We start from the raw sequence: 16,208 nt of genomic DNA, 5'->3' as shown, positions 1-16,208 counted from the left end.
CAGAACTAGAATTTGAACTTATAGGCTGTGGGGTCAGCAAAAGTAGAGCACCTGACTGGCAAGAACAATATCCCTAGTTCACATCCCTGTACTGTGAAGACAACAAAAATAAGTGCCTTCATAAGCCACCTTTGGCTCCCACCTATAATCCCAGCTACCCAGGAGGCTAATATCTGAGGATCGCAGTTCAAAGACATCCCAGAGAAGAAAGTCTGTGAGACTCTTCAGTTAACCACCAAAAAGCCAGTAAAATAGTAAAGCTCCAGCCTTGATCAAAAAAAAAAAAAAACCAACAACAACTAAGGAGCAGTTCCATCCCTGAGTTTAAATCCTTGTACTGGCATAAAACATAAATGAGTGGGGCCTTGTAGTAGAGTGCTTACCTAGCACATACGAAGCCCAGAGCTTGATTCCTCAGTACCACATACACAGAAAAAGCCAGAAGTGGTACAGTGGCTCAAGTGGTAGAACGCTAGCATTGAGAAAGTTCAAGGACAGTGCCTAGGCCCTGAGTTCAAGCCCCAGGACTGGCAAAAAATGATTTATGTTGCATTATAAATTTTGAATGAGCAATCTAGAGATATTTCCCATAAGTATGTGGCAAGCTGTGTACAGGTTACATAGAGATACTGTAGCATTTTATACAGGGCATTGAGCATCTATGAATTTTGATATTGGAGGTCCTGGAACCCATTCCCTATAGATAATAAGGAACAATTGTACCCCAGACAGGGTGGAATAAGACAACAGAAGTTTATTGCCTCACTGATCTGGATGCTGGAAGTTAGTAGAGCCTTGTTCCCTGGGGAACTTTCAATGAAGAGCCTGCCTCTTTCAGCGTCCAGTAGTTGGCAGAGATGTTTGGCATCCTTTGGCTTGTAAATGTATCAGTTGGCTCTGTGCCTCCACTACCACACAATAACCAGTCCTGTTTCTCAGTGACACCGTTGAAGTAGATTCAGTTTGCATAGTGAGCCAATCTCTCCACACTCATCTGCACCTGCGAGTTCCTCCAGAGCTCCTTTTCTCTGTCCTTTTTCTCTTTTGTCTGCTAGATCCGCCCTTTGCCTGAGCAAGCTCCCTGTTTAATAACAGGTGCATCAAGGAAAAAGAGGGCATTTTTCCTGTTTCTGTGTGAAGGGAGGTCTATCTTAGCCTATATGTATGTACAATCTTCCCTCACTATATATTGGTTCACTTGTTGCAGCTTCACTGTATCACGGAGTTTTCACTATATTGCAGGATTTTGTGGTATATAGTTATTTATATAATATTATTTTAATTTTTGACTAAAATGTTTGGACAATCTAAAAATGTTTAAATGTTAATTAAAGTTAATAAGAAAGTGGGAAAGGTTTATAGGAGAGTGACAGGGTTTATAAAGCCTTAAAATATACATGCATAATAAAATAAACATAATATCACTGTTTGCAGATTTTCACTTATCATGGAGGGCCTCTGGAATGTAATTCCCATGACAGGTGATAGATTTCTGTAAAGAAAAAAAGTATGAAGGATATAAGTTAAAATGCTTAGTTTTACGTGTGTCATAAGAGATAATTAAAACATGCACTGGTTTTTGTATTTTGTGTATGTCTATTTTTAATTTTTTTTGTCAGTCGTGGGGCTTGATCTCTGGGCTTGGGTGCTGTCCCTGAGCTCTTCAGCTCAAGGCTACCACCCTACCCTTGAGCCATAGTGTCACTTCCAGTTTTTTGATGATTAATTAGAGATGAGAGTCTCATGGACTTTCATGCCCATACTGGCAGACTGGCTTTGAACCACAGTCCTCAGATCTCAGCCTCCTGAGTATCTAGGATTACAGGCATGAGCCATTGGTGCCCAGCTATTTTTAATTTTTAACTAACTTGTATGTTTACATAATAAAAAACAAAACTAAAAAAGCAGTTGGTTTTCAAAGGTTTTCCTGTGGCCAGTTGGAACATGACCCCTACAGCTGTCAGGAATGGAGTCCTCCATTTTTCATGTTTGGTTGATCAGCATTGGCCTCTGAGAAACTCCTGTTATTACCTCTCCCTAGATCAAATTTGGACCCCTTCAACCAGTACACAGAAGAGCAGATCTGGGATGCCTTGGAAAGGACTCACATGAAAGAATGTGTAAGTGAAGAGCAGAGGGAGGGCTGTGCTTGGGTTATAAGGGTAGCTCTGCTCTCACTGCCCACCCTGGCCTGGCCCCCTGGCACTAGCTGCTGCCTTTGCCCCAACAGCAGGCTATGTATGGAAAAGTGCTTGCAAGGAGGACTCCTCAGGCTTTCGTCTGCACCCAGAAGTCATCTCTCCAGCCCACCTCTCAGTGCCACTGGTGAAGATGGCGATGACCGCTTCTTAGATTTAGCCGTGTTTTATTTCTATTGACCATCACAGTGGAACGTACTTTTGTGGCAGAGTGTGCAGAAACATCAAGTGTGTACATGGATCACAGGCCTCTTAGGACAGCTCAGCAGGGCGATGGTGCCCTGGGGTGAGGCAGGCTCAGCCTTTGCCCTGCTCAGCTACATGAACCCTGTTCTCTTCTCTCATGAATCATGTACCCTCAGACAGTTTCATCTAAAGAGTAAATTCTGCAGCTTACCAAAGAAGATAATGCTGACCTGCCTTCATCAGTTTCAGAATCATCTGTGTATTGGTTTTTGAGATAGTCCCATTATGTAACCCAGACCTCTAACACACTTGAAACCCTTCTGCCTCTACCTTCCAATGCTGGCAACACCACTGCATCTAGCTCAGGATAATTCCTCTTTGTTTCACCACTCCTACCAGCTCCACTGATGTTTTTATATTTGTTTTTTTGTGCTGGGGATCAAACCTAGCCCACCCTGAGTTTTTGAAGAGTTCAGTTTGGATATTTATCCTTCTATTCTCTACTCCCTTCCTCTCTAGATTGCTCAGCTACCTCTGAAACTGGAGTCAGAAGTGATGGAGAATGGGGACAACTTCTCAGTGGGGGAGCGGCAGCTGCTGTGCATAGCCAGGGCCCTGCTGCGCCACTGTAAGGTGAGAGCTGGTGGCTAAGGCTAGGGCTGCTGCAGTGAGGGAATCCCTGGATGAGGGTTGGGGGTACTGCCTGTGGCCAGCAGGAGCAGGGAGGAGGAGCTGGAGCCTTGTGGGCAGCTTTGTCCAGAAGTACGGGATCCAAGGCCCACTTGTCTCTGAGCCTAGTGGCACTTACCATAGAGAATGACCAACCATGACACCGCATGGTATGCTAGTTTTGAGGAAAATGTTTGTTTGTTTGTTTGGCCAGTCCTGGACTTGAGCTCAGGGTCTGAGGCCTGTCCTTGGACTTTCTCAAGGCTAGAGCTCTATGACTCGAGCCTCAGCACACTTCTGGCTCTTTTCTTTGTATTGGTACTGAGGAATCGAACCTGGGTCTTTGTGCATGCTAGGCAAGCACTCTACCACTAGGCCAAACTCTCAGTCCCGGGTGATTTTTTTGTTTTTTAACTTCCCCAAGTTAATCTAAGCACAATTTTTGTTTCTGACCAATGAGTTACAGTACTGCAGACCATGACAGAAGATTGAAAGACTGCAGGCGGCTTCCAAGTTGTCAAACAGAGCCCCCTTGTTTTACAGACTGGAAGCAGTGAGGGTGGGTCCAGAAAGGTTAATACACACATATTACAAGTCACAGAGCAAATAGAGGCAAGAATTTGATGAGACCAACATTATATGTTTGTCTGTTTACAGAAAGAAATCAAGGGAGGAAGCATGGATAATATTCTAAGCAAAGAATGTTATTACATATATGTGAACCTAATAAAAAAAAACACTAGGTGGTATAAAGTTTATGTATTAAAACACATTTTAGAAAAATAGTTTACCCAGATAATCTCAGGAACTAATCGGAGCCCTCTTTCCCTGCTTCACTGGCAGATTCTGATATTAGATGAAGCCACAGCTGCCATGGACACAGAGACAGACTTACTGGTTCAGGAGACCATCCGGGAGGCATTTGCAGACTGCACCATGCTGACGATTGCCCATCGCCTGCACACAGTTCTAGGTTCTGACAGGATTATGGTGCTGGCCCAAGGACAGGTACTGAGCCTCAGGGACCTTGGCTTGGCATGTAGCCTGGTCTGGGAGGAAAACTGGCCCCTGCCGGGGATGGGCTGATAGCCATCCTCGTGGATGGGAATTCCGATGGGCATTCGGGTAAGTAGCTGTAGCAGCTTCTCTCCTGGCTATTGGGAGGGATACACTGAAAAGATGGAATCAGGAAGATTTACTACATTCTCGCCTTGCTTCACTGCTTGTCTTGTCTTACTTGTAAACAGGGACATGTTGGCACAGGACAAGGAGCACATGTACTAGGTGACTGGCTGGGTGTATTACAACCAGTCACCTGTGTTTGCGTTTTGCTGTTAGCCAGTGATGCCAAGCTTCCTAGCCTGTTGCTCCAGACTTGCCCACAGTCTAGCCCTAGCCCAGCCTTCCCTTTGTACTCTTCCTGCAGACTCCATTGGCCCTAACAGGCTTTACCTTTACTCAACACAGTTCTACCATCTGCTTACAACTTGCCTGTCCTACAGAAGGAACATGACTCAGTGCCAAACCTTCCATGAAACAACCTGGTTGCCTCAATCACCTTAAACACTTACCTGTGCCTCTGTCTAGCTCTTCTACCACCGTTGTACCTGCCTCCCCATGGTGCTCAGTGCTAGAGTTGTTTGTTTGAGAGGGTTGTTTGATTCTTTTTTGGCTATACTGGGGTTTGAATGCAGGGAATTACAAGTGCTAGACTGGTTCTCTCCCACTTGAATCATACCTTCAGTTTTTTATTGGCTGGCCTCAGACTGCCTCTTTCTGTTGTTGTTGGCAGTGGTGGTTGTGGGGCTTGAACTCTGAGACTGGGCACTGTCCCTGAGCTCGTCAGCTTAAGGCTAGTGCTCTACCACTTGGGCCACAGCACCACTTCTGATTTTCTGGTGGTTAATTGTAGATAATAGTCTCATGGGCTTTCGTGTCTGGACTGGCTTTGACCCCTGATCCTCAGATCTCAGCCTCCTGAGTAGCTAGGATTACAGGCGTGAGTCACCAGCACCTGGCTCCCTGATCCTCTTTTGTTCAAGGCTACCATTTTACTACTTGAGACACAGTACCACTTCAGGTTTTCTGGTAGTTAATTGGAGATATGAGTCTCAGGGATATTTCCTGCCTGGTCTGGCTTTGAACCTTGATCCTCAGATCTCAGCATTCTGAGCAGCTAGGACTAAAGGCATGAGCCATTAAGACCCAGCACAACCCAGATACTTACTGAGATTCTGTCATACATTTGTTACCCAGAACCAATACTGTGCATGGAGATGCTAATTAGAATGTGATAAAATGAGGTCATTGCCGGATGCTGGTGGCTCACGCCTGTAATCTTAGCTGCCCGGGATGCTGCGATCTCATGGTCCAAAGCCAGCCCACACAGGCAAGTCCCTGACACTCCATTGATGGTTAACCACCAAAAAGCCAAAAGTGCAGAGCTAGTCTTGAGCAGAAAGCTCAAAGACAGTGCCCAAACCCTGAGTTCAAGCCCCATGACTTGGAATGGGGAGGAAAGGGGGTAGAAATGACCAAAACCATACAGGAAAGCTTTTCTTTTTTTTTTGCCAGTCCTGTGCTTGGGCTCAGGGCTTGAGCACTGTCCTTGGACTTTCTCAAGGCTAGAGCTCTACCACTTGAGCCTCAGCACCACTTCCGGCTTTTTTGTATGTATGTGGTACCAAGGAATCGAACCTGGGTCTTTGTGCATGCTAGGCAAGCACTTTAACCACTAGGCCAAACTCCCAGCCCCAGGAAAGCTTTTCTAAGAGACATAAATCCAAGCTATCTTGTTTCTAGAGGTGGGCAACAAAACAGCATGTCTATGTATGCTTGACTTGAGCCACAGAAACCCCGCAGTTTGTACAACCCTGCTGCTGATTTCTTCCTTGCCAAAGCTGAGGGCACCAGGACTTATGAAGGAGGCATGCCCTGCTCCCTGCTCTTTCCCTTCTATCCTGAGCATGGCAGGGCCAGTTGATTGACCCCTGATTGTACCCTTGGAATTTGGGACCTGCCTCCATTGCTCCTCGACTGCCCTGCTGTCACATCCTGACCTGATGCATCTCTTCCCTGTGCAGGTGGTGGAGTTTGACACCCCCTCGGTCCTTCTGTCCAATGACAGTTCCCGGTTCTATGCCATGTTTGCTGCTGCTGAGAACAAGATTGCCGTCAAGGGCTAACTCCTCCAGCTGGTGACATCTGCGCTGACAGTCTCCACCCAGGAGCCCCGCCATTCCTTGCCTGGGGCGGCCCTGTCCTGTCCTCCTGCCGGAACCTTGCCTTTCCCAACTTTATCTTTCGCACAGCAGCAGTTCAGGATTGGCTTGTGTGTTTCACTTTTAGGAAGATTCATATTTTGATTATTGTATTTATTCCCTATTCATGTAAATGGGTTTAGTTTTTGTTTAATTGCACTCTAAAAGGTTCAGGGAACCATTACTATAAATGTATCAGAGGCCTATAATGAAGCTTTCTATGTGTAGCTCTTATCTATATATAATTGTGTATATAGCCTATATTTACAGTGAAAATGTAAGCTGTTTATTTTATATTAAAATCAGCACTGTGCTGATGGCAGTGCATATTTCTTTCTATCATTTTTGTACAGTTTGCTGCACTACAGCTCTGTTTTGCTATTGGACTGTAGAGAGGGTAGCATTTGGTTCTCTAGCTGGTCGCTTCCCTGCGCCGGGCTTTCTGGATGTCCAAAGGAAGATGAGTGGCGGTAGCGGGGCCCTCCGCAGCCGCTCTGACGCTGCTCCCACAGCCACTCGGGGACAGGGTTTGAGTGGGGCTGCAAGGCCCTGAAGAGTGCTGTGAATTCTCAGGGCTCCTGCTTTCTGTCCTGGTGTCATTCACTGTTTCTGTCAGGAGAGCAATGGGGCAAACCCCCAGCCCCCTTCCCTCACACCCCCACCCCAGGAATCCATCTCAGGGCCATTCCTGGGGGGGAGGGCGGGGGGGACTTAGTCCTACCATCCTCTTTGTTGTGGTTTACAAACAAGATCCAGTCTGTCCCCAGAGTGTCCCACTGCCTCAGGTTCCTCGTGCTGGCCGCTGCACAGAGCTCTCCAGTCCCTGGGCTGTTGCTCCCCGCCCTGGGGCCAGCTGCTGCTGTTTTAGGTGGCATTTTCATTTGCCTGTTCCTACCCTCCACAGCTGAGTGGCACGCTCAGACCCTGGAGGACTGTTCTCTTGTCTTTCATCACAGCTGTCTCACGGTCTCCTTTCCAAAGTCTGCAGCTTTCAGCAGCTCTTGCTAGTCAGTGTCTGACACTGGTGTAGAAGTGTTGTTTTGTTTGTACTGTAAAGAAACCTACCTCAGGTTGCTGATTGCCGTGTGGTTGGTGTACTCCTGCAGCTCCCCTTCGTGCTCCGGGGCCCATAGCGCAGGTGGGCGTAGTCACTGCCGTCATCAGTCGAACGGTCAGCGTTGCATGTCGTGACCAACTAGACATTCTGTCGCCTTAGCATGTTTGCTAAACACCTTGTGGAAGCAAAACTCTGAAAAAAGTGAATAAAATTATTTTGGATTTTGTAAAAATCCTGGTGTTTAAAATAGTTCTCTGGGAAGGGAATGAGATGGCTTCCAGTGGCTTTGGAGAACCAGACCCTTGCATCTACATCGGTGACTGTAAGAGTTGCATCTGGAAAGGACAAAACATGGAACCCAAAATGTGTCACCTCTGGTAGGCCTTAGTCTCTGTGGGCCCGAGCCCATGCCTGGGCATGAGTCCCAGAGAAGCTCCTATGCCGCCACTGAGAGGACAGTGACTGGGAAAAGTGAGAAACCGCAGTGAAGTGGAAGGTCATGAATCATTCTTAAAACAGAGCTGGACACGGCGACTCACACCTGCAATCCCAGCTGAGGAGATGGATGTAAAATCCCATCCATCTGGGGGGCCCCGAACCCCCCAGCAATAGAGTCACCAGCACTCAGTGAACGGAGCTAGGAGTCAGTTTAATAGCAGCACAGCGGCTGCTCTCCACCTTTGGGCTGATAAGAGAGCAGCCACAAGCTTGTGTGGGGCTGAGCTTTTAAAGGAGAGCGCCACACACAGGTGGTCGTCACATTATGACATCACCTCACGATGCCCATAGTCAACCACAAGGATGAAACCACTCACAGGTGGTCGAGCAGGTTAAGCATTTTTTTTGTCCTGGACCTTGAATTCAGGGCCTGAGCACTGTCCTTGTGCTTTCTCAAGGCTAGAACTCTACTACTTGAGCCACAGCACCACCTCCGGCTTTTTTCTATGTATGTGGTACCAAGGAATTGATCCCAGGTCTTCGTGCGTGCTAGGAAAGCACTCTACCACTAGACCAGACTCCTGGCCCCACAGGTTAAGCATTTTTAACAAAAACATTTTGGCAGCTGAGCCTGCCAGATTATTACCATGGAAATCAGGAGGATCTCTGAGGCCAGCCTGGACCAAACTAAATAAGACCCCATCTCAATAAGTCAGGCATGATGATGTAGCTATGATCCCTGCTACATGATGCAAGGGAGGGAAGAGGTGGGTAGAGGCCCAAGGCAAGTGAGAAGCCCTGTTTGAAAACTAATTCAGGAAAGACTGGAAATGCCTCAAGTGGCAAGCACATGCTCAGTTCAGATTGTAGGACTGCCCCAAAAATGTTTTTTTAATCTAAATTTGTTCAGAAAAAAAAAAAAGTAGTTAATGCTTAGGAAAACTGAGAAACCACAAGGTGGCAAGGTGTATTTCCCAGATGGCTGCCAAGAGTACCACTCATCCCATGCTGCCCTGGGACATGACCCTGTCACCAATCCCCTTGAGAGCTGAGGGTATGTTCTTGTACCCCTTTGGATGGCAGGGTCCCTTTCACTACTCTGACCAAGACAATACAGTGGAAGTAGAGCTAGAAACTGCCCTGCCTCTTGGAAGCCCAGCTGTCATGTAAACAGTGCAGCTGCCCTAAGACCTATGGAAGCCCTGGGACAAGCTTAAGCTGCTCAGTCCCTGGGGGCTCAGCACCACAGGGAGAAAATGAAACCCAAGAGCACTGAAAGGCAGCAAGCCCTCCGCGATAGAAAGGCCATTTTGGAAAGCAGACCTCTGAAGCCAGCCTGGGCAGGAAAGTCCAATAAACGACTCAAAAAAGGCCAGAAGTGGTACTATGGCACCACCTTGAGCAAAAATAAGGTCAGGGACAGTGCCCAGGTGTAAGTTCAAGCCCCAGAACTAGCAAAAAATTAAAAAAGGAAACGGAACCCAGCCCTAGGTCTCCAGCTGCTGCCAAAGCAATCTGAGATGAACCACCCAGCTGAGCCCTTCCCAATTCTCTGAAAAGCAAAATAAATTGGCCATAAAGAGACTTTCCCGCCCAGGCTCTAAAATTTTACCTTCTGGTTTATATGCCCTTCTCTTTTTTCTCCTTTGCTTTTATTATGTAATATACCATATGCCTTACCTATCGTCTTAGCCAGGGGCCAGTAGCTCACACCTGTAATCCTAGCTACTCAGTAGCTTGAGATCTGAGGATTGCAGTTCAAAGTCAGCCCAGGCACTAAAAAGTCTGTAAGACCCTTATCTCTACCAGAAAACCAGAAGTGGCCTTACAACTCGAGTGGTAGTGCGATAGCCTACAGCAGAAGAGCTCAGGGACAGCACTCAGGCCAAGAGTTCAAGCCCCATGACTGGGGCACTAGTGTCTCACATCTGTAAACCTAGGAAGATGAGATCTTGAGGATCATGACTTGAGGCCAACCAGGAAAGTCTGTGAGATTCTTATCTCCAGTTAAACATACACACACACACACACACACACACACACACACACACACACACACCCCACAAGCTGAAAGTAGTAGAGCAACTCAAGTAGTAGAATGCTAGCTAGCCTTGAGTACCAAAGCTCAAGGACCCCAGCCCAGCAAAAAAAAAAAAACTTTAAATAGTTGTACAAGGGGTTTCAATTGAACATGTCTTTTGTGAGTACATGTCATCACTCTCCCCCATTTAACCTCATCCAGCCCCTCAATTTACATAGTTCTATTTCCACATGTGTATATTGAATGTCATAAACTGCATTCATTCACCTTTCCTTTCTCCATTTGTCTTCCCCCTCCCTTTGACTTCAACCCCCTATACACAGATACACATATTTTAGTTCCTGATAGTCAAATACATTTCCCTGATGAGGAAACTTTCATAGAAAATGTTGTTCCGGCCATACTTCCTGTGCCTTGCTTCCACCTCTGGCCTGGGCTTGCTGTGCTCCCTTGGCTCCAACAAGCTCCTTTCTCTTCCTCACTCTAAAGTAGACGAGGCATAAGTAGACTCAGCTGGCTGCTGCCCACGTGAGAGCTGTCAAAGCTGGTAATGGGTCCCCCACAGCTCTGGTACAGTCTTCCTGCGGGAGGGTCCCATCACCTCACTGGGACAGACCGGTGCCAGGCCTGCAGGCACACAGTGGCTAGAGCAAAGCTGCTCAACTTGCCTAGCATGGCTGCTTCCTAGATTTGGAGCTGGAGCCATTGCTCTGACTTATTTCGGTATCACTGATAGAGAATGGAGTGGGGCTGCCAGCCTCGGCGATTCTGACCACTGGTGAGCACAGAGAGCCTGACAGTTGCCTCGCTTCAGCCTCCAGGAATTTCCACTGTCCTCTTCTTACTTCTGCCTTACAGGTCCAGTTGCTTGTCTCCCTCACAGTTTCCCAGTCCCTGGACTATGACCCCTTCAGTTCCCCAACCCCAAAAAACTTTTTTTGAGGCTCCATAATTACTGGGAACTATCAGGCAACAACAACAGACACATTGTACTTTTATTCCAAAGAAGACAGATGTTCATTTATCTGCCTTTTCCTCACTCTCCTTCCTCCATGCACCTTTCACTCTGTTCCCATGCAACTGGTAGGCTAAAACCACCAGGGTCAATCACCCATAGGCTAGCCTTGACCAGCCTTGCCTGAATGCTGACACAAACATGTTTTCCTCTTGGTCTCAGGGCTTTCTAAGAAGTGTTAAAATGTAAAGATCCAGCATAAGGATGGGAGTTCCAGGGCTGAAACTCACCCAGCCTCTGTGCTGGCACCTCCTCCAGACCAGTCCTCCTGGCAGTCGCAGATACCAGTATGCCCACACTGGCCCACCCCCTGCCTCTTAGGCTGTGACCACAGCTTTGAAGTGGGTAATAGAAGTGTTTGCCTAAAGCAGCCTCTGAGGATATTTACTCTGGCGAAGAATTCAGGATTGTGCCTGGCCATGCAACATTTGATAATAGTATCATATTTAGCTGACCAAGGTGATTGGTAGACTAAGTGATACCCTGTGAAGATCCATTCCATCTCCCCACCCCCATAGTATGATGGGGTTCTGCCCTGTACTCACAGCACCCAAGCTGAGCCATATTGTCCTTGTACAAAGGCCTGTTCTTGGTGCTTTGTCCTTGACCAGCCTGGAGTCACAGAAAGTGGCACACAAGAAACACTCCAGCTCCACCTTCTATAAAAGTTCTGTGACTGCCATTGTCTATTTGATGATAGTCCACTGCCAGGAAATCCCTTTTCAGCCAGGCACTGGTAGTTCATACCTGCAATCCTGGCTATTCTGAACGCTGAGACCTGAGGATTGAGATTCAAAACCAGCTCAGACAGGAAAGTCCATGAGGTTCTTATCACCAAAAAGCCAGGAGTACAGCTGTGGCTTAAGTGGTATAACACTCGTCTTATAAAAAATGAGGGACAGCACCCAGACCTGATTTCAAGCCTCAGTAGGGGCACAAAAATATTTTAAAATGTAGAAACTCTGATGAAAATAAACTATATAACTTGTGAGCAGGAATGAGAGGAAAAAAACTGGGAGAGAACAAAGGAAATGGTGACCTTGTCCAAAAATAAATGTACTCTTACCTGACTTATGAAACTATAACCCCTCTGTACATCTCCTTTCTAATATCAATGAAAAAATGTTAACAACAGATACATTTCTTTTCAAATTTTGGTACTGAAGAAATTCTCTTCTTCATATTATTTTTCTCTCCTTTGGCCAACAGGAAGCTCAGGCACTATAAGTATGTCTTTTAGGAAGTGGTACAGTGGCTGGAAGTGGTAGAGCACTAGGCCTGAGCTGAAGAGCTCAGGGATAGAGCCCAGGCTCAGAGTTCAAGCCCCATGATTGACCAAAAAAAAAAAAAAAAAAACCAACCAAACCCAAGATCTAAAGTATGCCTTTTAATTTTTCCTTTATTTTTCATAATATTTTGAATCCTCTGACTGTCCTAAGTATACTTAATGTTTTTAGCAGCTGTCTAAGTCTTTTTTTTGGATGAAACAAATATTCTGAGTAGAATTAAGACTCTACTCTGGTTTAGAGAGTGCTTGGATACACAAGAAGCTCATGTGTGCGGAGGCTGAATGCACTGGGATGGGTGTGTGTGTGTGTGTGTGTATGTGTGCACCTTGGGTAGAGAAAGCGCCCCTGGCCCTTTCCATACCTATGACCATTACAAATCCTCACCTAAGCCCAGAGTTTAGAGTCTGTAAAGCCCATCCCATACCCAGGTGTGTCCACTGCCACACCCTGCCTCTTTCAAGGCCACGGGTGAAATGCTACCATATTTAAGAGAATTCCAGAGGCTGAGTATATCACAAACTACCAGGCATCATAGCACCATTTCCCTGTCTACATAACTGGTGATTCACATGATATGGTTTGAAATTAGTCCCAGCAGGAAAGTGAGACTCTTATCTCCAGCTAACCAGCAAAAAGCCAGAAGTGGAGATGTGGCTTAAGTGGTGAAACACCAGCCTTGAGTCAAAAAGCTAAAGAAGAACATCCAATCTCTGATTTCAAATCCAAGTACTAACACAAGAAAGGAAAGCAGGGGTCAGGTGTTTGACCTAGTGGTAGAGTGCTTGCCTAGCATGCACAAGGACCCAGCTTTGACTCCTCAGTACCACATACATAGAAAAGCCAGAAGTGGTGCTGTGGCTCAAGTGGTAGAGCTCAGATACTGAGTTCAGTCCCAAGAAGAAAGAAGAAAGAAGGAAGAAGGAGAAGGAAGAAAAAGAAGAGGAAGAAGAGGAGGAAGAGGAGGAGGAGGAGGAGGAGGAGGAAGAAAACAGCTTTCAGACAGGAAAGTCCAAGGAAGGAAGGAAAGGGAGAAGAGAAAAAGACAAAGAAAGGAAGAGAGGGAAGGAAAGGAGGAAAAGAAGGAGGGCATTTGATGTGACCATATTTCAAACAGAGAAGGGACTCACTTAGGACATCTTAGTTAAATTCTTAGAGAATATTCTTAGAGCAACAGTAAAGGATTGGAGGCATGGCTCAGTTAGTAGAACACCAACCAATGTGCAAAGCATCAGGTATCAAGTTCAAATCCCAGTCTTGCAAAAAAAAAAAAAAAAAAAAAAAAAAAAAAAAAAAAAAAAAAAACGAGAAAAGGGAGAGGAGAAAGGTTTGAGCTGTATCCATTCTTGTCCCAGAATTCTAGAAAGGCAACAGGAGCCCCGTGGCCTGAGTGTCAGTGACGGTGCAGCTTGCGGGTAGCCTGCTGCCCCAGGATCCGCCCCACACTCCATGGGCTTCCCTCTTAGAGGCAACTTTGTGGCCACCACCATGTCACTGTGCAGCAACACCTTTGTCAGTCACTAAAGCTGCGCCATGTTAGGCACGTCTCTGCCACCTGCCGTCCCAGAATCTGAGTGCACTGTGGCCCAGTGAGCCAGGCGTGTCCCTGTCCCACCCTCAGCAGTGAGCCAGGCGTGTCCCAGTCCCACCCTCAGCAGCCAGAACCCGGAGCTGTGGGCGAGGGAGGGAGGCAAGGGAAGAAGCGAGTCAGAGGTCTACACACCTGGGAAAGTTGAGCAGGCAGGTTTCCCATTCGGATGACAGATCCTCCATTGTTTGTGTTGTTCTTGTCATTTTTTGTGCTAGGACTGGAGCTTGTCCTCAAGGTCTGGGGGCTGTCCCTTAGTTTTTTCACTCAAGGCTAGGACTCTACCACTTGAACTGCAGCTCCACTCCTGGCTTCTTGGTGGTTAACTAGAAGTAAAAGTTTCAAGTGCTTTCCTGCTGGCGCTGAGTGTATACTATCACCCTCAGATCTCAGGCTCTTGAGTAGCTAGGATTTCAGGTCTGAGCCACTAGAATCTGGCTAGACTTTCTGTTCTTAAGGAAAAGGCTCAAATTCTATGGCTGGTTTGGGAGAGACACTGAGGAACATGTCAGATGGACAGTTGGAGCCCAAATGGAATATGAGCCACCGACAGAAACAGCCCCATTTCCCTTTCCTACCTTCATCTCCACAGTTCTAGCCACCTCATCCACACAAGTCACTGTTGAGACATCATGTCCCCTAGTGCTCACCCATCACAGCCAGTCCAAACTACCAGCCCTGTGTCGAAACCATCTGAACCAGGCACAAAGCCACAGACAACTTCAGTTGAATCCCTGGACCGGCTCCAAGAGCTTTCATTTGGTGGTGACGGGGAAGTGTGTGAAAGCAGTGTGAAAGTGTGGGGGACAGCTGTCTCATCAAACGGTCCGTAGTGGGAGCACTCCCGCAGAGGGACATTGTACACTAAAAACAGGGACTCAGGGCCACCAGCTCCCGTATTCGTGAGTCACATTATTCATGATAACTTGAGATTCTGAGAAATCATGGACCCTGGTACCTGCCCTTCAGTAGAAAGATGGAGTAGACAGAGCCAAGAGACCAACTCAGAACATGGAAGCATTTGAAGGTGGTGATTAAAGACTGGTAAATTCAAGACAGATGCTGGTAGCTCGTGCCTATAAGCCAAGCAACTCAGGAAGCTGCCATTTGAGGATTGTAATTTGAAGCCAGCCTGGACAAAAAAGTCTATGAGACTCTTATCTCCAACTAACCAGTAGAAAAAAAAAAGTCAGAAATACAGCTGTGGCTTAAGAGGTAGAGCACCAGGCTTGAGGGAAAGAACTAAGTTTGAGGTCTTTGCTGGGTACCGGTGGCTCATGTCTGTTATTCTAGCTACTCAGAAGACTGAATCTGAGGACTCATCTCCAGTTAACCAGAAAACCAGAAGTGGAACTGTGGCTCAACGTGCTAGTTCTAGCCTTGAGTAGAAGATCTTAGATACAGTGCCTATAGGCCTTGAGTTCAAGCCCCACAGCCAACAAAAATGTTTGAGGTCTTTGCTGAGTGTTGGTGGCTCATGTCTGCAATTCTAGCTACTGGGAGGCTGAGATCTGAAGATTATAATTCAAAGCCAGCCAAGGCAGGAAAGATGAGATTTTTTTTTTTTTTTGCTAGTCCTGGAGTCTGAATTCAAGGCCTGAACACTCAGAGCTTCTTTTGCTCAAGGCTAGCACCATACCACTTAGCCAGGCACCACTTCTGGCTCTTCTTATGTATGTGTTACTAAGGAATCGAACCCAGGGCTTCATGCATCCTAGGCAAGCACTCTACCACTAAGTTACATTCCCAGCCCTGAAAGTCTGAGACTCTTATCTCTAATCAACGACCAGAAAAAGCTGGAAGTGGAGTTTGGGCTCGAGTGATATGGCACTAGTTTGAGTTAAAAAGCTCGGAGACAGACCCTAGGCCCTGAGTTCAAGCCCTAGCACTGGCAACAGAAACAACGAAAAAAGGTTTAAGGTGATGAACAACCTCTCCCTACCACCCGTTCCAGCCAAGCCAATGCTAAGGAGAGTGTGCTTTTGATTTTCTTTGGTTTTGCATTAATAAAGCCACTCCAACTTAGATCTCCCCTGTATCCATCCTTGAACTTATTCTCTGAAGAGATTAAGAACCTGCTGGCCCCTAGACTTGGTAACTTGAAACCAGTAACCCTTTGTCTGACATATGCCTGTGGACTTGCTAGATGCTGATCATGCATCTCTGCGTGCAGTCTCTCACAGCCATCCCTCAACAGAGCCAACAGGAGTGTGGCTGTCAGCTCTGTGAGGCAGTTGGTTAGGATGATTGTCTTCTATCTCTGCACATATGAAACCATGAAGTCAGGGGACCCAGCACTCTGCTGTCCAGACAGTTGAAACCCAAGGGTGAGAATGGTCCACACTGTGCCTCGTCACAGCCCTGTGGCCCTGCCGAGTGCTGTTGCTCTAGTGTGACTGGTGTGACCAAATGGATTTACTCCACTGGATTTGCCTCCCTCCAGTTTCTGCCCCAGAGCTCTGGCATAAAA

The 16,208-nt window shown here is 46.8% G+C and overlaps 1 protein-coding gene and 1 long non-coding RNA gene across 4 annotated transcripts in view; one reads left to right on the top strand and one right to left on the bottom strand.

Annotated features, from left to right (window-relative positions):
• Positions 1–7,385, top strand: part of Abcc5 (ATP binding cassette subfamily C member 5) — an 83,906-nt gene extending 76,521 nt beyond the window's left edge. For both annotated transcript variants that reach the window (XM_090342940.1, XM_090342949.1), the window contains exons 27-30: positions 2,042–2,120; positions 2,904–3,017; positions 3,897–4,061; positions 6,137–7,385. In XM_090342940.1, the coding sequence (XP_090199066.1) occupies positions 2,042–2,120; positions 2,904–3,017; positions 3,897–4,061; positions 6,137–6,238 (460 nt within the window). In that variant the 3' untranslated portion in view covers positions 6,239–7,385. The remainder of the gene's footprint in view (positions 1–2,041; positions 2,121–2,903; positions 3,018–3,896; positions 4,062–6,136) is intronic.
• LOC150069013 (uncharacterized) lies at positions 735–14,422 on the bottom strand. 2 transcript variants are annotated; one of them, XR_016537275.1, is made up of 4 exons: positions 14,317–14,422; positions 13,874–14,064; positions 7,379–7,562; positions 735–1,492 (listed from the first exon to the last, which is right to left on the bottom strand). It is a non-coding gene; the product is annotated as an uncharacterized LOC150069013 (long non-coding RNA). The 2 variants fall into 2 exon arrangements; XR_016537274.1 differs by lacking the exon at positions 14,317–14,422 and having other exon boundaries at positions 13,874–14,310.
• Between the last annotated feature and the right edge of the window lie 1,786 nt (positions 14,423–16,208).

This window comes from Megascapheus bottae, chromosome 1 (genome assembly GCF_031878675.1).
Source record: "Megascapheus bottae isolate mThoBot1 chromosome 1, mThoBot2.hap1, whole genome shotgun sequence".
In the NCBI taxonomy this organism is placed as follows: domain Eukaryota; kingdom Metazoa; phylum Chordata; class Mammalia; order Rodentia; family Geomyidae; genus Megascapheus; species Megascapheus bottae.
This window is presented reverse-complemented; position numbering and strand designations above follow the sequence as displayed.